Source organism: Acomys russatus, chromosome 4 (assembly GCF_903995435.1).
Source record: "Acomys russatus chromosome 4, mAcoRus1.1, whole genome shotgun sequence".
NCBI classification, from domain to species: domain Eukaryota; kingdom Metazoa; phylum Chordata; class Mammalia; order Rodentia; family Muridae; genus Acomys; species Acomys russatus.
In genome coordinates, this window is record NC_067140.1 from 7,416,355 (window position 1) to 7,440,866 (window position 24,512).

Here is a 24,512-nt window from a genome sequence, read left to right on the forward strand (position 1 = left end):
CCTGATCACGCGGGGAGCCCAAGGCTGCCAGAGCTTTAACTAGCTCACCCGTATCTCATCTTGGATGCGACCTCTGGCCCCATCCATCTGGCCTGCACGCCGCCAGGCCCTGACCTCGGCACTGCCTAGCTGGCAAAGTTGAGCGGTCCCTCCAGCCCGCGGGTCTAGCGGCAAGTGGGATGCTTTGCCCCTTATTTCCAGACCATCGGATTCTTGCTCCAAACACCCTAGCATTGTGCCCCGCGGGGGGGAAGGCGGGCCCCTAGGTGGTCTCCCGCGCCCGGACCCGCCCCACCCCCGCTCCCGCGCGGGAAGCCAGTTGCGAGTACCGCTTTAAAAATCCCAGCCTGGGCAAAACTTTGATGATAAATCAAGCTGCGGATCCCTCCGCCGCCGCCGGCTCAGGGCGGGGAGCGAGGGGGAGGGCGGGTGCGCGGCGGCACGAAGTGGCCTTCCGCGCAAGCGAAGAGTCCCGCAGTCGGAGGCGGCGGGCTGGGCGTGCGCTCGCTGCCTGCAGCCGGGGCCGGGCCGGGGCCAGCGGGAGAGGGCGGCGGCGGCGCAAGGCAGGACACGGCGGGCGCAGGCTCTGCAGGCTGCGGAGCCCAGATGTGAGGCGGCGGCGCCCCACGTCCGGAGCGCGCAGCATGGGGGCCCCGCTGGCCGCGGCGCTGGGCGCCCTCCACTACCTGGCACTTTTCCTGCAACTCGGTGGCGCCACGCGGCCCGCGAGCCATGCGCCCTGGGACAACCACGTCTCTGGACACGGTGAGTTCGCGCGCTGCCCCCACGGACTTCCCCCCACCGAACCCCACCCCGGCCGCAGCCGCTCCAACTTGGTGGTTGCTGGGCTTGAACCTGCTCTGGCTCAGACCGCGGCCCGGAGTCCTGGGGCGCCCCCTGCTGGTACTGAGGACCCACCCTGGCCCCCATTCTGGACAGCTTTGAGAGGAGGGTTTGCAAGCGCAACCCCCGCCCCCAACACACACACACACTAGCTCTCGCCCCAGCTCTCAGAAGACCTCCTTCACGCGCGCACACGCTCACGCGGATACACACACCTCCGCGACCATACAGATGTCTCCAGCCGCGGACACCCTCAGCCACGCTCACTGCATCCCACACTCACAACTCCGCACACCCCCTCCGAGCCTCTCCTCGCTGGTAAATACACTTGTGCCCACTACGCATACACATCAGACACTGGCTAGTGGCTCACCCTGCCAGCTGGCACCCGGGCACACACGCTTCGCTTCTCCACAACTCTTGTCTGTCTGCCTGCAGACACGGATACACATGCACGCACACACTTGTGCACGCACTTTGCCCACCCACTCCTCTCTGAATGCCTTTCTCCTTTGTGGGCTTAATGCTGAAGCTGCCCTTGTCCGCTTCATCGGGATCCATCCCTCCTACCGCTGGAAATGGTCCTGGTGGGCGCCAGACGCTGTTGCTTGAGACCTGCTAGCCTGGGTGGCATCTTCCTTTGCCATGTGGGTGGCATCCCAGGGATAAGGTCAATGTGGGGGGTGAGGAGGTAGGGACGGACAACTGGGATACACTGGAGTAGTTGAGGTCACTTCTTCCAGGCAGAGACAGGGAGTAAAGAGGAATTTAGGGTGCTTTGTTTGTCTCTGGGGGTGAACAGAAAACCCCTGAATTCTACAGGGCACCCTTATCTTGAGCACCCCATCTCACCTTTGCCCCCAGAGGACTGAAATGTTGACCCCTCAACTCTAGCATTGTGGGACCAGGGAGCAAGCAAGTGTTTCCAGTACTGCCTGCCCAACTGCCTGAAGCTTCTCCTCTCCCCACAGGAACCCAAGTTGGCAGCAGCAGAGTTGAGTGGTATGAGGCAGGCAGCTCTGAGGAGGCCCCCTGCCCCTGAACCACGCAGTATTATGGGGCAGGGACAGATGAAACCAGAGGAGACCCTGCTCCCATCCGTCCTGTCCCCCAGGGGAGGCTGCAGCACCCATGCTGTGCAGCACCCATGCTGTGCTCTCTGTGCCCAGGCTTGGAGGTTTGAACAAAGGGCTGAGGGCCAGATGATTTATTCTGATGGGAATGAGTGAGGTGGGTGTGCGGGAGGCTAGAAACCCAGGGAAGGCCTTTTAAGGGTGTGCTGCATGTGGGGTTGCTTCAGGGGGGAGGGGTTTGCAAAGCCACTCTCAGGATCCCTGCATCTACACTCCACTTTGTTTGACAGAAACCTCGCTCAGTGCTTCATTTACATACCTTTGTGTCCATCCTGATTTCTGCTGACCTGGCTGGAGAGGCGGTAAATGAAGACTATTTTGATGCTCTACTTGCAGATGGGAAATCAAGGCTCAGAGAGGCGAAGGGAGGTGTCCAAGGTCACACAGGGAGATAGTGGCTGAGCCAAGGCTGGCTCCAGGGTCTGTCAGGCGAAGCCACACTTGGTCCAGGACATTCATCTCTCTGTCACATTCCTTCCCATTCAGGGGAAACTGGGAATTCCTCCTGTCTTTTTTCCTCCCGCTGCTCGCCCAGTTCCTTGGCACTGTCAAAACTTACACTAGGTGGCTTCTTTGAGAAGGACTTCCCTTTCTGAGTTTCAGATCCCCTGAGGTACGAACATGGAGCTCTGAGGCTTACAGTAATTCTGTCTTTGGGGCACCAGACCCCAGGACTTGGGTCATTCTTGAGCAAACAGGCTCTTCCCTTTGTGTGACAGTCTCCTCCAGCCCTCTGGTGCCTGCTGTGCGGAGGGGCCACGGCCCCCACTGTGCTCTCCCCATCCCCACTCTGGACCAATCCCTGAAGGCCCAGGGGGAGGTGCTGGAGGCAGATGGAGACAGGACCTGCTGCTGGAAATCTGACCCCCTCCTGACTGTGCCTCTGGGTAAACGGGTCACCCCTTGGGACCTCCTGCTCTGTCCCTCAAGAAATGGCCTGGCTGCTCTGTGGGAGCCAGGCTGCCTTCTCGACATTGCCGGGGTTCAAAGTCACCAAGTCGTGGCTGCAAAGGAGCACCACAGCTGCCCCTCTGCCGGGCCCAGCACCCTGTCACCACAGGAAGGGTCTGGAGCCACTCACTTAATCACAAAAAGAAACAGTTATTAATGATAGTGAGACGCGGCGAATAAGTGGGTCATGTCTAATAAGCCATTTGTGTTCAGGAGGAGAATACCAATTTGATAAAAGCTGTGTGTGCTGAAAAAAAGCCCGAAATTGCCGTTTAGCAGATTGGAGCCTGGTCGTTTCATTATTCCTGGGCTCCACGTGTCCTCAGCTGATTCAGGGAATATGGCCAGGTCAGGATGGTGTCTCTGGGTTCGGGATGAAAGGTTGGAGATAAAAGTGGGGATACCTGGGGACGAGCCTGTGAGCCACAACTGCTTAGCTTGGTGTCAGCTAGTGGCTTCAGCTCCATCCGGTCCTGCCCAGCCATCAGCTATCGCCTTGTACCTGTCTGTCCCTGGGGTTGTCACACGGATTGCCGGTGGCCTGGCAGGTCAGCAAGGATGTCTGTTTACTCCCGAGCCCCCTCCCGCATTCACCCAACACCCCCCCTTCAAAGGAAGCATTGCAAAAGCTCACAGAATGCATAGTGCATGGCTCTAAGAAGGCACCCTGAACCCCAGTACTGGAGGCAGGATAGGGAAACTCACATCTGCTCTGATTTTCCTTATAAGAAAGGACCAGCTCACTGCTATGCTCCCAGCAGGGGTGGGAGGCAAGGGAGCTATAGTGTTTGAAATGCTGACTGCGTGTTCCAGATACGGCCCCCTCAGACCTCTTGCCTCTGTGAACTCATGCAGGCCAGCATCGTTTGTGTGAGGCTGGCATTAGAAACTCAAGGAAACTGAGTTCTGACAGAGCCAACGACTTACCCAAGGTCACCAAGTCTGTACAAAGCCTAGAGGGCCAGATTCAGAGTGAAGGCATGCAGGTGGCTCTGGTGGCCCTGTCATCTTGAGGCCAGCCTTTGGCAGACTCGGCCCAATCCTGTAATGAACTTCTTTCTTGGCATAGCCCTCATTCCAAGGGCCACCCCACCCTCCACCCCCTAGTTGCTCAGGGAACTGGTAAAACAGTGTGTTTCACCAAGAGAGACCAGAAGCTCAAGAAGGTGGCAGATCTTTCTGGAGTCCACATCTGAGCGTCCTGTGATTTTTCTGGGTGGGGACAGGAAGGCCCTCGTTGGAGTCCACCAGGGTATGTGTGTTATGTATATGCCCCCCCCACCACCACCACCATTGACCTTTCTTTCTTCCTTTTATGTTTTTCCATTTGTTTATTTTGTTGAGGTGTGCTGTGGAGATCAGAGGAAACATCCTAGAATTGGTTTTCTCCCTCCACCATATGAGTCCTGGAGTTTGAACTCGGGTTGTCAGGCGTGATGACAAGCACCTTTACCTGCCGCACCCTTTTTTTAACGGTGCTGGGGGGGATCAAGGTGGGGGTGGGTGGGTGGGGGGGCCTTGTACTTGCCTGGCAGGAGCTATCCCACTGAGCTACACCTCAGTCCCCGCCCCCCCAATCTGCATTTTAATGAGCTCCTTGGTCTCTGAGGTGGGAAAGCCTGCCTTAGTCACCAATATCTGCTGGGGAGGGGGGGGGATATACAGTAGAAATCACCAAGCGCTTGGGCTTTGGCTTTGGTTTCCTAAGGAAGAGTCATCTAAACAGAGAAGCCTTGAAAACCCACTGCAGCAAGCCGCCCTGACCCAGCCCAGCACCGTCAATTATTAATGCCCCCCAGTGCAGACAAAGCCCTCAGCTTGGCCTGGCTCTTAGTCCAGTGAGCGATTGCTGGTCTGAGGTGGTCTGCGACGCCGGGAAGAAGCTGTGGGGTGCCCTGGAGGAGGGGCTCCGGGCCATTTGACATGCGGCTCATGTTCCGACCTCCCAGGGTTCCTTACCTAACTGTTGGTATTTTGCCATCAATAAGCCGGCTGGTTTGGTAGCTGGACTGCTGAAGAAAATTGAGTCCCTGTCTCCTGAAGGTTACGTTGTTAAAAATGTGTATCTTCTCCTTTGTCCCCTGCACTGGTGATTATGCATCAATTACTCTCATAAACACTCCGCCCGGGCTGAGGGCTCGCAGCCTCCTATGGGAAAAGGCCCTCAGAAATGGTTTACCTCAAGGCCTTTACACCAGTTGCTTTTGACACCTTGCCTGTCAGCAAACAGACTCCTGGGGCTGGTTTTTTTTTTTTTTTTTTTTTTTTTTTCCCCTCCAAAACGGGAGCTACAGGTGGCCTCTTGGACTCTGCTCCTTGCTGCATACCAAGGATAGCAAAGACGATAGGCAGTTTCCTTGTGGTCTGCAGGGTTACATAGCAAGACAGCCTAAAAATTTTTTAAAAAGTAGCCAAAATATCTTTAAGAAAGAAAGAAAGAAAGGCAAGAGAAAGAGTGGTAACCTGATTCAAGCCCACTTCCACAGCTTCTGTCTGAGACTTTAGGGTTGATGTGGTGGTGGAAAAAGCATCTTAAGCCATCTCAGGGAGATGCAGAAAATGATGGATGGGTGGATGGGTGCGTGGATGGATGGCAAGGTAAAGGCTTGAGATCCAAATTCTCACACTTTCTCCATCCACATTAGTATATTTTTAAAAACACTGAAATAATTTAAATTGCACAAGGAATCCATGGTTTACAGTAAAAAAAAAAAAACAATCTCATGAAACTGGAGTTTCCTCAAGGCTCCTGGCCACAGCAAGCATGGGGTGGGGGGTGGGTAAGGCTGACTTCACGTTTCAGTGCATAGTCTGGGCCCAGCCACTGGGTTTCTTATGGAGCGTGTTTGCCAGGTGGGTGAGGGGGGTGCAAGTGGGCTTCCTCCCTGATCCAGTGGTATAGCCAAAGAAGCGGCAGAGTGTTAAACACAGGGAAGCCACCACCGGGTGACCATCTGTGATATAGGATTAGTACCCTCCTGATGGTTCCCTGTGGCGCCCTAGTAATGGGGGGGGGGGGGAAGGACGGTGGGAGGCCAAGCCTATCCCTCCCACAACTGAGTACCTCCCCTCTTCCTGGATGCCACCAGTGGGATCTCTGGGGGCTGCGCTCAGCTCTACTTCACACCCCACCCGCCAACTGATGTTTCCATCCCTCCCAAGGTCTCCCCAGGGCCTCCGTGAGCCTGGGCCCTCCCTGAGAGATGATGGACTTAGGCAGAGCCCAGACAAACCTCTTACATTTTAATAGCTATGCATTTATTTTAATGTGGGCCGGAAAATATAGCCGGCACATCAAAACTGTGATTTCACAGATATGATTGCTTAGGATGAGAGTAAAAAAAAAAATGGTGGGTTTGTTTATAGGAAACCATTAAGAGCATCATAGTACAGACGGTACCCGGGCCCCAGAGTGGGAATGGGCAGCTTTGGGGGGCATGCCAGGGCTATACCGTGATGGGGGATGCTGCCAAGTGTGAGAAACTGTTCATTCATTTGCTCGACAGATATCAATTGAGCACCTGCCTCGTGTCAGGACATTTAGCTCCTGGAAACTATTAGTGAAGTGGAAAGATAAGGTTCTTGCCATGGGCAGTTCTCGGGTCTGTGAGGGAGTCAGACAACCGTACCCATAAGGACTATTTCAGTATACTTTGTGAGGCTGTTTAGGGAGCAGGGAGCCAGGGAAGGGCCCTGACCTGTAGGCAACATCAGTGCCTAGAATGCGCCCCCAGCACAAGCAGGTGTGCAAGCAGGACCCAGCCACTTCTAAAAACGGGGATGTCATGGAAGGGGATCCTGTTTTATTTCCCGAATGTCCCAACTCTGAGTCAGTGGTGGGTGGGGGAGCCAGAACTCAGCAGGTGTTCATAAAGATCTGACGTAGCCACACGGGCTGATTAGGAGTAGGTGGAAGAGGAGACAGAGAGCTCCCACTGGGGAGAGTGCTTGCTCACACCTCAGGAACACAGGAGGGGTGAGCCTTCCCAGACCACTGTGTTGGGGTGGGGACATTGGTCTGATGCCTCTCTTCCAGATCAGAGTGAAAACACTGGAGTGGGAGAGGGGCGGGCAGACCCTAGTGGCTTTGCCCAGCTCCCCTTTGCCTCTGCCTTGCTAGGTGACTTGCCTGCCTCTCTGCTGGCCTTAGTTTCCCCACCTGAACAAAGCTGAGTTTGCCTCTAAAGGCTAGACTTCTTTTTTAAAAATCCCTCCGGAGCCCAGGCTTTGCAGATGTGAGTAGAATTGGGGGTGGGGGCTGTGGTCCCTCACAGCCTGAGTCTTGGGGTTCTGAGCCCAAGACTCATGCAGTGTTTTCTCTGTAGACTTCCCTGCTCTCCTCTCACCCTGTGGGTCATCGTCATCACCACAAAGTCAAGGGCAACCTGGTTTCTCACATCAGGATGATGAGAGGAGGTCGGATGTGATTTACCTGGAGACACAGAGCTGTGGCAGGGCACAGCCAGGCTTAGCCTGGGCGAGGAGCACAGAGCCAAGCTCCTGCGCTTTCTGTTGCTTGCTTGCCTGCCAGCAGTGTGTGCAGGCAGCCCCTGGTTCTGAACCCCACAGTGCCCTGGCTCCCTGCCCTGGCTTGTGAGACTGTCATTGGGGATGGAATGCCAGGGAACTGGGGGTGCTGTGTTCTGCCTGAAAGAACCCACAAGGCACTCTGGCAGGCCTTTGTCAGGGAGAATGCTGGGGCCCGTGAACATGTGTGCTGCTTGTGTGTCTCCATCTGGGGACCCCAGCATAGGGAGTAATGATTTAGCTTAAAGGCGTGCCTGGAATGTGTATTTGGATGGCTGTCGCGGGAGTGTGGGCAGGCTAGGAGGGAGCCTATCCATTCTTCAGCCTCCTTGCCCAAGAGGCCAGCCTGGGACCCTCCGTTCTGTGGCCCTTGCTTCAGGGTCAGCCTCTTCTACTTTCCATGGTACCCTTGGGATGTCAGCTCAGGAGCTGAAAGGGGCCTTGGGGAACTACCAGCTTGGGGTCAGCAGTGCCACCTGCCAGGTGCTGTGGCTGCCATCTGCCTGTTTTCTCCCAAGACCCATTTTCCCCTGATGTTCTCAGTCACTTTTCCTCCCGTTTTTTCCCCCTCGTCTCTGCCTCTGTCTCCTTATCCCATTCTCTGTGTCTGCTATACCTATCTTTTCTCTGCATGCCCCTCACCTCTGTTCTCTGACTGTACATGCCCTCTTAGAACACACACACACACACACACACACACACACACACACACACACTCCCCTCATCAAATGACATCTCATAACCACAAACATATATTACCTTCTTCAGAAATGCCCACACAGAGTAGGTATTCAATAAACGTCAGCTGAAGGAGAATGAGGAGTAATGGATGAATGACTAAGTAACGAAATGTTGAAGCTTGGAAGGCCACAGCTTACCCAGACCAGTGGCTCCTACTTTCCTCAGTGATCGAGCCTCTGACTCTAATGAGAACCACCCACCGCTGCCTCGCAAACCCAACCTGGTTTGCTTAGACTTCCAAGGAGCTTGTGGGAGACCCCGAATTCCATCCCTGGCTCTCAGGAGAAATAGCCTCATCACTCTAGTAAGGAAACTGAGAGTTGTACAACCTGTCTGGAAAGGCCAGCAATGGCCAGGGTCTAGAGAGCATGCTAGGACCTGCGTGCTGGTCCCTGGAGTGAGCTGTATTTTTTTCCCCTTGTGTCATTGGGGAATCTAACCCTGGGTCTCACAAGTAAATGTGTGTATGCATGTATGAATACATGCATACATGATGCATGTATGTGGAGTTGTATGCCAGTGTGCACATGTACAGGAGGCCCAAGAACAACCTGAGGTGTCTCTCCTCAGACACAGCTCATCTTAGTTTTTTTGAGACAGGGGTCTCTCATTGGCCTGAGACTTACTGATTAGGCCTCACTGGCTAGCCAGCAAGCCCCAGGGGTCTACCTCTCTGCCTCCCCAGCACTGCAATTACAAGCACCATGCCCCCCCCCCAACTTTATGACATTGGGAATCAAACTCAAGTCATTGTGCTTGCAAAGCATGCACTGAGTGGTGTCTCCACACACCCTGGTGGAGAGTGGGGAAGGCTTCGGTTAGGCTGGTGCAGTCTGTGGAATAGGAGCTCAGGCTGGTGTGGGAGACTGGAGGAAATGCCACCTGCCAAGAAGACCCTGAGGATAGTTAGAGGCTCACTGAGTGTGGCTTTGTGTGATCCCGGCACTGGCATCAGGGGAGGACAGCAATATCGTCTGGGAAGGAGGTGGGAACTGGTGCGTGTGCACACATGCATTTGTGCATGGAGTGTGTGTCCTTCTCCAGTTCATGCCTGTGCCAGGCTCCTCTCCCATTGCAGACGTGTCCCTATGCCCTTCTCTGCCTGGCTTGCTTCCCTCCTGGCTGTCCTCTAGGTCTCCTGTGCTCCAAGCCACAGGCTGACATCATTCTGCACGCTTAGGTTGTAGAGGAAGAAACTGAGGCTCCGACAGGCATGGTTGGCCTGGTCCCCACCCAGCCTGGTTTCCTTAGCGTATTCTTGGCCTTTAGGAGTCTCAAGTGGGGCTCAATGCTTAGACCTTCAGGCTGGTTTCCTGGTTGAGGTGGGAAGGCAGAAAGCATGCAGTCGGGTGTCTGTTTTGCTTTGTGAGGCTTTAAAAAAATCATTTCCGGCCTTGGAGACAGCAGCAATTACTGCCGGCTCGCTGGGGAGCTGTTTGCCGCCTGTCATCGCCCCGGGAAAGGGTCCCTAATGGAGGCCCTGAGGCCAGAGCTCTTGGTAGTGGAATCAGCACTCAAAACAAAGCCACACTAATGGTCTCTGGGTATGCATTCCCAGAGAGGGAGGGACAGGCAGGGGTCCCCCGTCGCTAGCCTAGTCCTGCATGCCCCTCCCCCTCCCTCTCTTCTCTGCTTTCTGGTGCTGTGTGCCTCTGGCCTGGGTAAGTGCAAAGGCCCTGGGGTGGGGCAGAACCCCTTCTGCTCAAAATTCTTGATTCTGGAATTGTCCTTAGGTTTGGAGAAGCCAGGCTAGGCCAGTCCTCTCTGAAAGAAGAGAAGACCAGAGCCTTGGAGAGGGAGGAACCATGAGGAACCTGCTCTGTGTCGGCGTGTGAACGGTTAAAAAAAAGTCACCGCCAGTGTTTTCAGGACTCCTTGGAGCTGGTGTGAGCCTCTCACACCCATTGTACAGATGAAGAAACAAGGAGTCGGCTGTGGTGAGAGAGTGTAGTGGGAGTTCCACCTCTGTCTTCAGAACCCTCGTCGGATGCCACCTTAGGGTTCCCAAATGCGGATGGGCAGGCTGAGCAGGGGTTGTGACTTGACAGACTCAAGGCTCTGGGTGGGGAGCAGGGGTGGCCCCAAATCAGTCCTTGCTCTGCCCCTGCCAGCTGAGCCGCCCAAGAGCTTTGCTTGGGAGCACCTTGGTTGTATGCTTTCCCAGCTCACTCTTTTGCCACCTCCTCTCTGCCCCCCATTCCCCCCCACTGCCTCCATTCCCCTCCCCCCCCCAGTTTCCTGCCCCAGACTCTCCGGGGATCCTTCTGGTCTCCCCACAGCTCTTTTTTCTTCTCTTGGCTGCTTCTACGGTGCCCCTTCCTATGACTTAGTGAAGGCACCATCCTTCCTCCTTGCTCTTGCCCCTTTCTGCCTGTTTGGCAGCAGGTAGGCATATGCCTGGGCTTTGACGTCACACCACGGGGCTCAGATCTCGGCCCTCATCCACAACAGCCAGCCCCGCTAGCCATCAGGACAAGGAGGCTCTACTGGCTCTGCAAGACAGCCAGATAAAGAAGAAAACAGTGTCTGTAGTCCAAAAGGACTCTGGCCTCCTTGGCTCCCTTCTGCTGGCCCTGGCATTCCTCCCTGAGCCTCCCACACCTGCCTGCCTCTCCCTCCCTCTGGCCTGTGTGGGAGGAGGAGGTAGGAATTCCACCGGGGGAAGCCTGATCAACTCCCACAATCCTGCAAGTGCCAGAATATTTTTGCTCTCCTTAAATCTCCCTAGATTTGTAATTCTGCTGCCATCTCCCTTAATGTGTGCTGGTGGCCTTGGGAGGAACCTTGCCTCCAGCTGCTGGGTGACAGCACTGCCTGCTCAGTGGGTGCATCCATAGTGGCTGAGTGGCCTGGCAGGAAACATAAACAGGCTCCTTCCTTCTCTGTGCCTCAGTTTCCCCATAAGTAAGGAGAGGAGAGTGAGAAGGGCCACTTTTCCAGTTGTAATGGGAATCGGGTGACAATTCCTATTGCATTAAAGGCACACTTGTAAGTTGGGCAGTGGTGGCACACACCGTTAGTCCCAGCACTTGGGAAGCAGAGGCAGATGGATCTCCGAGAGTTCGAGTCTCCAGCCTGGTCTACAAAGAAAGTTCCATGCCAAGCTGGGCTACAAAGTGAGACCCTGTTTCAAGCAAGCAAACAAAAAAACAAGAAACACTTGTAGTTGGGGACATAGCCCGCATGATAGAGTGCTGGCCTAGCATATACAAAGCCCCAGGTTTTGTTCCCGGGACCACATAATTGAGCATGGTGGCCCACATCTGCAGTCTCAGGCCTTGGGAGGCAGAGGTAGGAGGATCAAAAGTTAAAGGTCATCATCTCTGGCTGCACAGCAAGTTGGAGGTCTGCCTGGGACAGAGGAAACCCTCTCTTGGGGGCTGGAGAGATGGCTTGGTGGTTAAGGGCACTGTCTGCTCTCCCAGAGGTCCTGAGTTCAATTCCCAGCAACCACATGATAGCTCACAACCATCTATAATGAGATCTGTGCAGGTATACATGCAGGCAGAAACTGTATTTGTAATAAATAAAATAAATCTTAAAAAAAAAAAAAAAAAAACCTCTCTTGGAAAAGAAGGAAGGAAGGAAAGAAGGAAGGACTGACTTGTGTAATAAGGGCCAGTGAGATTGCTTAGTGGGTAAAGCTGCCAGGCCTGGTCACCTGAGCTCAGCTGGAAGGAAAGAACCAACTCCCAAAGGCTGTCTTCCCACCACACACGTGCTTTGGCCCAAGCCCTACCCTGATGCTTCAATGCTTTGGCATAAGCCCTACTCTGACGCTTCATACAAAGTAAAATAGATAAAAATGTAAAAAAGCAAGCAAACAACAAACACAAAAACCCACAGTATGAAGGAACACTGCCACTCCCCTCTAAGCCACTGTCCTCAGTGAAAGAAGCCCACAGCTTACGTCTTACCATGCAGGCATATCCAGCAGAGATCAATCTAAAGCGGCCATACAGAAGGGCAGCTGCCGGGGCAGGGAGATAGCTTCCTGGTTAAGGTTTCCTTTGGTGTGGTGAGACCGTGCGGGGACTAGCTAATGAGGGTTGTACAAAACTGTACGGCTCCCGACGACTCTTCATCCTTCACTTTGGGGTTGGTGAATTTTAAGTAAAGTTCACTCCGGTTGAAAATAACTAGGGCTGCTGGGCATAGTGGCACCATGCCTTTGATCCCAGCCAGCACTGGGGAAGGAGAAGGAAATAGCCCTCGTGCGTGGAAGCAGACCACCTTATCAGACAGTGGCCGTGTTATATCTCACAGAAAGCTTTTAAGGTAGACGCTGTCATCGCTCTCATTTGGGGACTCAGAAAACTGAGACGCAGCGTCACCGGGCACCTGGCATACAGTTAAATATTCAATGTATTTGTATTGGTTGTGGCAACCTTCACACACACACACACACACACACACACACACACACACACACACACACACACCAGGGTGGGCAGAGACCCCACTTGGGTCAACATGCTCCTGTCTAACCCTCATCAATGAGTAATTCTACCAGTGAGTGTTGGGGACCTACCGTGTCCCACACATCACACAGCTCTTTTGCTTTCATTAATCTGTCGCCTCATCAAAATAAGCCCCTCAGCCAATGAAGTGGGTAGGAACCGGAGCTCAGAGATGGCCATACATCAGGCTGTAGCCCAGACCCTGACCTGTGAGTCCTGGCCCCTCCACCCTGGCCCCTCCCCTTCCCTCCTGCTCCTCTTCCCACAGAGGCCAGTGCAACCCATACTTGTGAGGACAGGAGCTGAGGAACCTCAGGCTATGGGGATGCCCTTGGCCTTGGATCAGATGGGATGGGGGACAGCCACTGGGGTGGGTATTGCTCCTGTGCAGGAGAGCAGCCAGCTACCACAGGGACAGATCCCGCCTTGAGAGTCTCCGTTTCATTCAAAATTCATAAATTCTGTGTTCTGCTCCCTCCTGTGTCTGTTAAACTCACACACGGCGTTCTTCTGTTCTGGAGGGAAGCCAGCGCCTTGAGCAGCAGCTTGGAGCAGAACAGACCAAAGGGTCTCCTACCTTGGTTTTTGTTTCATTTGTTCCAAGCACCGCAGCTATCACAAAGTGGAGGGGAAACTGACGGCAGTGGCAGGCGAAGGCTCGGGTCTGTGGCACAGTGCCAGCCAGGCTTTGGAGGTCTAAGTGTGAATTGTGGTACCAGTAAACTGGAACAGCCTGGGAAGCTGGGAGTTCCCAGGGGTACCCAACTCTTCAGAGGGACCTATATCCCAAGCCCCTTTGCTTGGGAAAGAATGTCTCTGGATTTAGTAGCAAACCTCCTCTTGGCTCACCTTCCCTTCACCCACCTCCGTTTCTGGAGCAAACTGGAGGCAGAGGCAGGCAGCCTCGCTGGCTGCTTCGCACACACTGTTGGTTTTTTACAGTTTCCCTCTACTGATGGCAAGCAGTGCTGATTTTCCATTTATGGCTGTAATAAAAGTCTCCTTTTAAGCTGAATTTATTCAAGTAAAATGGGAAAGATGCTTTGAAAAATAAATATTAAGTAAATAATAGCGCCGGTGGTACAGGCGCCCTGTGGAGGAGTGGAGACCGCCCGCGAAAGCTGGGTGTAGGAACCTGCCTGTGACAGGCCGTTTGCTGCTCTGAGTCTCTCATCACTGCGCAGCCTTGTTGGTTTGGCAATCCAAGCTTGTCCCCTCTGCTACGAGCCTTCTCTGGCTCTCCATGCTGATGGATGCCTACGTTTCCTCAGGATCTCCACACTCTATGCCTTTTCCTGAGTTTCCACATACAGTCTGACAAGCCTGGAGAGGTGAGGGGAGGCTATGCTTCATGGCGGAAGTAACAGGGCATGCCCCGAACAACACCCATACCCAGTAGTCTCTGGTGTATGTGTCTGAAGTCTCCCGTGGACTCCTTGAAGGCCAGGACCTTTCTGAGACAGCCTTTCTTTGAGGAGGGGGTGGGGGTAGATCAGAGTTGGTCTGATTACAAGCTCAGGCAGCCATCTTCCCACTAGAGCACACTGCATGTTCCGTCAGCCTTAGGACAGGATTCCTCCTGTTTGTCTCTCACAAGGAACACACAGCTAAGTCGGTCCTACCTGAGACAGCCCTCTTGCTTTATACTCCTTCCCTCTTTAGGTGTGGGCATTCCGTCAGGCCAAGAGTGGCCCAGGAAGAAGTCTCCCCTGAGTGGAGCCCAGAGGCACTGTCCTGTCTCCAGGGAGGAGGGGCTCTGGCTGGGGCTGCCCCTGTTGCCCTCTTTGCCTGTCTTCCGGTTTCCTTTTCTAAGCAGTGTTAAGTGAGAGGGTTAGACAGGACAACTAATCAAACCAGGAAAGCACCTATCCCCACCCAGGGTGGGGGGAAGGGAATACGGCTCTGGGTTGTGCACCCAGCAGGCTTCCTAGAATGACCTCCAAGTGTCACACTGAAAAAAGAGGGGGCTTAGATAAAATGCCAGCTCTGGTGGGGGAATTTCCTAGCTAGCTCTGGGGCTGTGAACTGACTTTGTGCCTTCTTGCTCCCTCTCTGAGGACCAGGACTCCCTGATGAAATAGACTGATGAGAGTCCACCTAAGTGGGCCTGAAGGAAGTAGGGTCTCTTGTACAAGAACTGGGGTGTAAAATGGGCTTCCTGCCTTCTGTATCCCTGGGCCCTCTGAGCCTTGCTTTTTTGGGCAGTTTGAAAAGACTGCGTAGACTCTTCCCAGACTGTCACTAGAACTGTGACCAGTATATACACAAGCATGGTGGGTCCACTGAGCACCCGCTGTGTGCCTGGCCCCATTCTGGTGGCTGGGACCCAAGCTTCAGAGACAAGCCCAAAGACAACAGGCTAGTGAGTGAAGAGGTCAGGAAAGCTGTGATGGAGGGGACCTCACTGGGGAGGTGGCAGGAAGTGAACACCCCAGGAGCAGGAAGTTTTGTGTGGAGGCGTGGTCCAGATACAAGCTGTGAAATGTCCACTTAGGGGCAGCTGCTAAGACTCAGGGAAGCCACTGAAGGCTTTGAAAAATGAAGGCAGCCAGGCGTGGTGGCGCATGCCTTTAATCCCAGCACTCGGGAAGCAGAGGCAGGTGGATCTCTGTGAATTCGAGGTCAGACTGTTTTATAATAAAGCGGGTCTAGGACAGCCAAAGCTACACAGAGAAACCCTGTCTTGAAAAATAAAAATAAATAAATAAATTAATTAATTAAAAAAAAGGAAAATGAAGCCAAATATTCAGAGCACACACTTGTCACCTTGACTATTGTTAAGTGTGTAGTGGCACAGTCAAAGTGTGTTCAGTCTGCTGAGCTGTTGTCAGGACTTATGTAGAAATTTTCTCAGTGCAGGCAGAAGCTCCACCATGACGACAGTACATTTTCTACTGAGCACAGCCTTGCAAGAGGAGCTAAAGGCTGTGTGTGCGTGCGTGTATGCGTGCATGCGTGAGTGTGTGTGTGTGTGTGTGTGAGCAATCTGAGCTCAGAGCAGCAGGGACACAAGCTGGGTCACCCATTCATGGGTGGATGATTCCCTAAGATGGGCAAGAACCCAGTAGCTTCTGGAAGGTGGACCTTTGGGGCAAAGAGGCCACAACTGGTGGTGTTATTGAGTGAACACCTACTACACACGTGCTGCCTGCGCTGTCTTCTCAGCAGCCCCTGCACTCTGTGCAGACCAAGAAACAGGCTCGGAGAAGGAAAGGGGCTGGCCCAGGTTGCACAGTGAGGGCCAAGCTGACAGGATTGGAGACAAAGCCAGAGCTATGTGGAGGGGTTAGGCCCAGACTGGAAGGGCCTGATGCTGAAGGACAGGACCGCCTCAGCTCACTCCTGTCTACCCGAAGCCGAAGGCTGTCTCAGCCAGGCCTCAGCACCAGTCCCTGCAGCTGATGCCCGATAGGGCCTAGGGTTAATGAGTGTATCGCTGCCCCAATTAACAGCAGAGAGGCAGCTGATGTCACGCTCAATCAAGCCCCTGTTCCTTCTCCAACAGAATCCTAATTTGTGGACACTGGTTTTAATTGTCTTTCCTGAGTTTCCCTGAGAGTCAGCCAGGCGGGCACAGGTCCTGGGGCTGGGGAACACAAATATCTTCCCTCCAAAATCTATAATTACACCAGTTCTGGAGACCGACTGTGGCCTCAGGAGACACCTGACCTGGAAGAAACCTGGGGGTGGTTAAAGAGGAGAGCCCCTGGGAGGCTGAGGCCTGGCAGGACGGAGAGGAACGGCTGGGGGCTTGGAAGGGGGTGTTCAGAGATGGTCTAGACCCGGCTCCTATTTTGAAGTCCTCTAAAATTGGGTTCAGTTTAACCAGTGACTCACTCTGTGACCTTGGGCAAATTCCTTAACCTCCCTGAGCCTCAGCCTCATCTGAAAAATGGGGACAATTAGCATGGCAGCTGCCCTGTACGGGACAGCCACCTTGGGTACGTGGGCTGGCCAGATTTAGGTGGTGAGCGCAGTTCTGTGTGGATGTGGTCAGCTTCCTCACGTTCCTCAGCTCCTTTCTGTAGCCAGGTGGAGCAGATGAGTGTTGGAGTTGAGTTCTGTGCAGCTCTGGGCTCATGGTGGATGGCAGTATGTAGCCTGCAGTCGTGATTCTGCAGAGCCCAGACGGACCCACCCCCCCTTCCCTGCCCTCTTCCCTCTCCCCACCCCTCCACTCCCCCCCCCCCCCCGTCTGCATTTGCTCCCACAGCTAGCTTGCTCTCCTAAGTTCCACCCTTGCCATCAGACTGCACCCAGCTCACCTCCTCCTGGAAGCTCTTCCAGATTGCTTCCTTCCTAAGGGCGGAGCACAGCCTTAGGACACACACGCCACATTCTACTCCTTGGGATGTCCCAGGGTCTCAGCCTATCTTACAGAAAGATAAACTGCCGCTCAAGATGGGGAGACTGGGTGCTGGAGAGATGGCTCAGAGGTTAAGAGCACTGATTGCTCTTCCAAAGGTCATGAGTTCAATTCCCAGCAACCACATGGTGGGTCACAACCATCTATAACAAAATCTGTATACATAATAAATAAATCTTTAAAAAAATAAAATAAAATAAAATTGGATTTGGTCAGAATTGGATTTGGTCAGGTTGTTTAAAAAAAAGGGGGGGAGACTAGGGAGACATTCTGAGGTGAGAGCAGAACGGGCAGCCTGCCTCCTGGCCCAGTGAGCTCAGAATTTCCCAAGCACACTGGACCCCCACCCCACCCCCCGGCTCTGTGTGGCTGACTGTGTGGACAGGGAAACATGGATGCCCTGTCACATGCACAGAGCCTGCTTCCCTATCTGTCACACTGACTCTTCACTGTGAGGCTGAAACTGAGGGACCCTAAGGAGGCCCCACTACCACATCTCACCTTGGTGCTTCTGATGAGTCTGAGGGGGACCAGAGAGTTGCTGGACCAGAGCCCTTGTGGGGGAGGGGAGCTGGCCGTAGTAGCTACAGCAATGGGCTTGTGGGTTTTTGTTTGTTTGTTTGTTGTTGTTTATTTGCTTTGTTTTTGGTTTTTCGAGACAGGGTTTCTCTGTGTAGCCTTGGCTGTCCTAGACTCACCTTGTAGACCAGGCTGGCCTCGAACTCACAAAGATCCGCCTGCCTCTGCCTCCCGAGCGCTGAGATTAAAGGCGTGTGCCACCACGCCCTGCATAATGGGTTTGTAGTTTCGCTTCCACCTCCCACCTAAAGCCCCTCTCTACTCTGCTCAGGATGGTCTGTGCACTGGGGTTGAGACCAGGGGACACCGCCTCAGGGAAGTTTCCCCAATTGCCTCCGACTGAGCAAGCTGCCTCCATGGCCTTTCCAGGCCTGTGTACCAATGACACAGCAGTCCACCCCCCCACCCCCGTGTTTCAAGCAGGTCTTGTTTATGTACCCAGGCCTAGCCAACCCTTCCAGTCCACAGAGAAACAGGAAGGCTTTTTCTTTCTTTCTCTAGAAGCTTTATAAGCCTTGGCCTTCCAGGCTTTCTCTCAGCCCAGAGATGTTGCTGGGAGCAAAGCTCCACATGGGTACCTTGTGCAGAGCAGAGACAGAGAAGCTTCCAGATGGGTGCAGTTGTCAAACCTGATCACACAAAACTCCACTGTCCTGTGGAGGGCAGGGGGCAGTGAGGCTCCCTCTTTCTAGGGACAGGAGACCCTCTGGGGCTAGTGTCTGTCCCTCTGAGCTAGGCCTGGGGACTGCATAGTTCAGAGGTGGGGGCTGACAGACATCACATTCCTGAGGTGACCTGCAGTTGCTAGGCATCTACCACCTTTCTTCTGCGTGAGATAATCTCTCCTGAGAGGAGGAAGGCATGCTAATTGCATCTCAGACAGTTTCTTTGCGGGGGGGTGGGGTGGGGGGGTGGGAAGAGCCAGAGCATATGGAGGGGAGGGGTGCTGGGCCTGTGAGGTGGGGGTGGGTGCAGCATAGTAACCTGGGTGGGGAGGGGGTGGGGGTACTGCTGGCTTCTCCAACTGCTTGTTCTGAGACTTGGTGGGAGCTGGGTCCTGCAGGAATGCCAGGCAGGGTGGCTGCCTTTCTCCTCTGCTCCCTGCTCATCACATCTGGAGCAGCCAAGCTGGTGACCAGGGAACAAAGAATTGTAGGGCCCCACAAAGGGTGACTTGAAACTGAGCTTTGATGAGCCACAGGAGGAGCGAGGCAGGAGGTGAGGAGTAAACCGAGCCAAGGGAAGCTGCAGGACCCCAGGCAGAGGAACAAGAGCCTGACAGGCTCCCCACCCCCACCCCAGGAGGACCTGGGTGTCTGGGTGTACCCCAGAGGAATTGGGAGCCTTATGGCTGGGTTTGAGTTTAGAAGGTAGTGGGGGCTGCCATACCCTAGAGTAAGGCTCACAGGGTTGGGCACTGGGTAGGAGTGAATGGAAAAATCTAGAAGAATTAACATTGGCTTCCTGGCTCACTTTTAAGTCATCTCTTCCTTCATCACCCTTCTGTCCATGTCCCCCCAGGACAGTGTCTTCCCACTTACAGCCGCCCTGGGGGCAGGCTTCTGTTTCTGAGCCTTCATCTGCTTGTTCCCTCGCACAGCACTGTTCACAGAGACACCCCATGACATGACAGCACGAACAGGCGAGGATGTGGAGATGGCCTGCTCCTTCCGAGGAAGTGGCTCCCCGTCCTACTCACTGGAGATCCAATGGTGGTACCTGCGCAGCCACCGGGACTGGACCGACAAGCAGACATGGGCCTCCAACCAGGTAAGACCTTGGGACATGCGTCCCTGGGGGATGCTGCAGGGGGCCTTGAGGAACTCTGTGCCTAGCATCCCTGTCCTCCACAACACCTTGCTGCTTTCTAGGCCATCCCCTAGTGTCAGAGAGTTGGAGGCCAGAGGCGTGGAGCCTCCTTCAGAGTATAGGTAGTGTAGGTCTCAGTACCCTCCTTACTGTTTCTCCACATCACACTGGCAGTAGTTTGTAGAGGGCCTTACCCACGTGGTCACACGGTTCATCCTAAGCATCCATGATTCCATGCGGACAGGCTCCCTGCACTGGGTCACAGCATACACACTCAGCTCTCCACATGCAGTCTCCTGAGTTCACACTGCCACAGCCCCAACCACCTGCCCAGCATCACCCCTGCCACTCTAAGAGTTTTCTCTTAAGAGCTGCACTTGCTGTGTGTAAATCAGATGGGGGCAGCCTTGGCCCAGAGATAGGAGGGCGTGGCAAATAAGCAGCCTGCCTCTTCTCCTTATGACTGAGTCGATGTTGCTAAGACCCATGTCCCCAAAATTCCTGGCAGCTCAGGTGTCTGGCTCCCTAGCTCCCCTTCAGTGTTTCCGGGCCTTCCCTCCCAAGTAAGTCAAGTACACTTCCGTCAGGTCTGCTTTCAGGGACGCCTGAGACAATGGCAACCCACACATATATCAGTGTACAGCAGCACACTGATGTATACATACCCATGTGTACCATCTTCATGTGCACACACGCACACCCTGCGTACAAGTCCGTGGCAAAGTCTGTCTTGATTATGGGGCTAACAAGTCCCTAATACGTCAGTCTATCACACACAGGTGTAGAAGATCCTTGTGTCCAGAGGTAGCCCTTAGGAAAGGATTTTTGGGTATTTTGGAGTATTCTGGGGGTATTTTGGGGTACAGGCATCCAAGACACGGCCGGGGATCCAATTGGATCTGCTACAAGCATACAGGTTCAGGTATGTGAACTGAAAGTCCCAGCATAGTCCCAGATGGAGAGCGGGCACAGACTTCTAGGGACATGCCACGCACATTTTTCTTTTTCAATTGACTGTACACATGGAGACACCTCCTTTATAGCCAAACACGCTCATGGGTCCAGACAGCTGGCTCCCCTCCCGTGCATTGCCAGTAAACACAGAGCTGAGGGACCCCAATTCCAGACCTCATGACCCCTAGCTAGAATCTTGTTTTTCCTAGGGTTTATTTATTATTTTAAGTGCATGTGTGTGCCCAAGTGTATGTATGTGCACCACGTGGTTGCAAGTACCTGTGGAAGCCAGAAGAGGGTGCTGGATCCCTCGGAGCTGGGCACTGGGCACTGGGCACTAAGCTCAGGTCCTCTGGAAGAGCAGCAAGTGTTCTTATCTGCTCAGCCATCACTCCAGCCTTTAGTTTTATTCTCGTTTTAAATTTTGACTAGAATGTTTATGTGTCTCTGTGATCGGGATTCAAGGTGACATTTCCACAGCTGTACACACTGTGATGGATGAAGTCCAGCCCCCTTGACCATGATCCTCCCTGTCCTCTGGCTCCATGGTGTTTCTCCCCCCACCCCCACCCCTGCCTAACACCTGTCTCTGCTCTCTGTTCCTCCCTCTCTCTCTCCCAACAGCTAAAAGCTTCTCAGCAGGAGGACTCGGGGAAGGACGCCACCAAAATAAGTGTGAGTTTTGATAATGACGCTTCACAAATGGTCTAATGGAAGATGCAGCTGTAACAAAAAGATTTTTGTTGTTGTTGTTGTTGTTTGTTTTGGTCCATTTCAGCAAGGAACTTGAGCAAAAAGATGGAGGAAGTAGGAGGGGCCCTGAGAGGTGCCCCAGCTTGGTGGGTTGTTTTTTGTTTTTGTTTTTGTTTTTGTTTTTTTTTGTATGTTTTTTCTGGGTCTTTTTGCCAGATATTTTTCGTTCATTGAATAGCAGGCAGGAAAAATGACAGGAGAGAGAAGACGAATTCTCCCCTGGCGGGCCAAGGCCAGGTGTGCCTCCGTGGTGTTCCATGCCTGACTCAGCTCCATTTGTCATTAGGAAGTGACAAGGTCTCCAGAGGCTGAGTGGGCTCTTTTTTGGCCCATCATGACTGATGCTGGAGCATCTCAGTGTCCCTGGGTGTGACTTCCAGGAGCAGGGACCCCAGGACTGACCTGCCTTAGGCATCCGATCTTTTTTGCATTTGTCCATTTTACTGGCTGGGCAGCTGAGGCCGGACAGTACTGGAAACGTAGCTAGTATTGCTGAACCTCTTGCCCGCTGCCAGAGCCCATGGAAACCAGGGACGCCAGGGAGCTAGCATGCGACAGTGATTGTGGAGTTGGAGAACTGAAAGCCCAACTTGGAAGATATAGGAATTGTCGAGAAAGACGATAAGATGGGAAAACAGCATAGAGTAGAGGGGACTGTTCTGGCTGGGCATGTGTGTGGCCACAAGACTGGACCGGACTGCTAGTTCACCAGCAACACACCCAGGGTGCAGGTACCCAAGTGTCCTGGGGCAACCTTTTCACTTCCCCTTTGGCTGGGTCTCCTACAGCTTCTTAGGGATTATAGGGGAACTCAGGGCTCTGAGGCCAGTTAGGTACGGCACACCGGCACACCAGAAACTGTACTCCTGCCCTGGGGTTGCAGCATGGTGGCCATAGGGACAAGTAAGGGCACTGTGGCCAAGAGGCCAGGAAGGAGGCTCCTGCAGCCACTTAGGGGAGGGGCTAGCAAGTGAGAGACCGAATGGTCAAGGCATCCCTGGTACCTTCTGATGGGGCACTGGAACTGCAGCCAGCCCTGCCCTCCTGCCCTCAGCCAAGGGCTTGCCCCTGTTTCATACTCTCAGGCAGAGGTCTCCATATAGACCAACAGCGCCTTCGAGGACACACCCTCCACCTTGATCATGTCCCATGTCATGAGCTTCTCTGGGCTCTGGCAAAGAAAGAATTATCTAATTGACTGAGAGGATTCTAATTCCAGGCTGCTAGCCTCATGAGAGGGGAATGCAATGCTAATTAGTTAAATAAAATAAATGTTCTCCATGGGAGTGAGAAGTCACCCCCAGCCATCCCCATAATCCTCATACGAGCTGAGGCTTCAGGGTCTGGTACCAGGCCCAGCATGTCACACAGCCACACAAGCCAGCCTTCTTAAACACAGAAGCAGAGCAGACCACACCCAAAGGCACACCCACAGCCTAGGTGTTTGTTTGTTTGTTTGTTTGTTTGTTTAAAGATATATGAGGTTTATTAAATGAGCATGGGGAGAGAAGGAAAGGGGGAGGGGTACCCCAGAGAGTGAGGGGGAGAGAGAGAGAGAAGGAAAGAAAGACAGACAGACAGACAGACAGACAGACAGAGGAAGACAGCCAGCCTAGGTTCTTATTGTCTTAGGAAATGGTACAAACTCTTCTTCTTAGCCTTCAAGGCTCTGTGACCGTTCTGCCATGCCTAAGGCCATCTGGTCCCTCCCAACCCCTGGGCCTTTGCATGGGCCAGGCCCTCTGCCTAGAAACCTATTCCTGTCTCTCCCTTCATTGCTCAGCCGAGGGAGGTACCCTTTCCCTTTCCTGCTGGGTGTGTTTCACCTGTCATTATCTACCCCTGTATTGCTTTCATGTCAGTCTCCGCCAGAGATAGTAGGCCTAGGATGGGCCTGGTTCACTGTTGCATTTCGAGGCCCAATACTGAGCCTGGCACATATTAGGTGCCCAGTTACTAGTCACTGATTACTATCTCTGTCCCACACACTCAGACCAATGCATATGCAAACATGTCTGTACACATGGGTGTTACCATGCAGTGAGTGGAGGACCACAGGGCCCAGAGGACCCAGATCTCATATTCCTACACCACCTAAAAGCTAAATTTGCTAGACTGGATCCCAAGCTTTAGCTGTTGGGCCATCTTTGGGCCTTTGATGAACCACTAGGTAAACTACAGGCCAGCAGTTAGTGAGGGACACTTCTGAACCTACGGGGCTACAGAGGTCCAGACTCAGGGTCAGCTATTCTGACTGACAGTTGAGTATCCTGAGGACACCATGGGCTGACAAGTAGCGCACCAGTTGCTGAGCTCTGGGTCTGGCTTTGCCTCCTTTCTAGCTCTGTTTCTGTAATAAGATGGTGTAAGAAAACACTAGAAACTGGAATTAGCTTGGGCTGAGGGGCCCAGCCTCCAGGACTCACCTATGGCCTGCAGATCCCTGCAAAGCTTAGGGTACCTGTGTTGTCAGCCATGTCCGAGGTCTGGAAGGGTTGCTGTGATCTAGGGAAAGCTCCGTGCCTTAAAGCTGATCACTCACTAGTGTCTGGCAGGTAGAGATGGTGCTGGCATCCTGACTTAAGATGTTCCCTATGGGGCAGGAAGCATGACTCAGTGGGTAAAGGTGCTGCTTGCCCCAAGCCTAAGGACCAGATGTTGACCCCTGGGGCCCATATAATAGAACCAACCCCCACAAGTTACCCTCTGACCTCCACATACATGTCAAAACAGGCATGTACCCATGCATTCACACACTCACAACAATTAGTTTAAAAAGAAAAAAAAAAAAAAATGGCCCTTCTTCTCTGAGCCTGTCAGGTGATGGCTGCATTCACAGTAGGCAAGGAATGCTTCCAAGAAGACCAGTCATGGATGCCCAGTCCCCAGGCCCAAGTGGAAAAGGGCACATCCACTACTCTTGGGGGATAAAAGCAAACATGACAGCTGCCACCGCCACGGGAGGAGGATGGTTGGTCTCTGAGAGCCTGTGGCCTGAGGTGACACTGGCCTGGGGGCTCCCTGGAGAGGAAGGCTGAGGCTTTCAGGGCTGTCTGTGCTGTGTCAGCTATGGGTAGGGTTGCAGCCAGTCAAGGAAGAGAAAACGAAGGGGGGTGGGCGTGGGTGGGCTTTGGAAAGACGCTGGAGGAGGCTCTGTTGAAGACCCAGCAGGCAGGGTCAGAGGCTGTCCCCGACTCCTGCAGACGGTGGGGTCTGGATACAAGGGTGGTATCTCACATGTTTGGGGGCAGGAGCAATGGGAGTCTGGGCTGGATTGGCTTCGTGGAGCAAGGTGACCACAGTAGGGCCAACTGGAAGTACTCAGACCCATAGGGTCCCACCCTGGGCTTTGAACCTGCCCAAGGGCTGGTAAAGTGGCCAGGTGGAGAAGAGCCT

General features: G+C 53.7%; 1 protein-coding gene across 1 annotated transcript in view; it reads left to right on the forward strand.

Moving 5' to 3' along the window:
* The first annotated feature begins 587 nt into the window (after window positions 1–587).
* Vstm2l (V-set and transmembrane domain containing 2 like) overlaps window positions 588–24,512 on the forward strand; it is a 28,442-nt gene continuing 4,517 nt past the window's right edge. Inside the window, exons 1-3 of the mRNA XM_051143682.1 lie at window positions 588–765; window positions 19,201–19,370; window positions 20,988–21,038. Of these exons, the coding sequence (XP_050999639.1) occupies window positions 645–765; window positions 19,201–19,370; window positions 20,988–21,038 (342 nt within the window). The 5' untranslated portion in view covers window positions 588–644. The remainder of the gene's footprint in view (window positions 766–19,200; window positions 19,371–20,987; window positions 21,039–24,512) is intronic.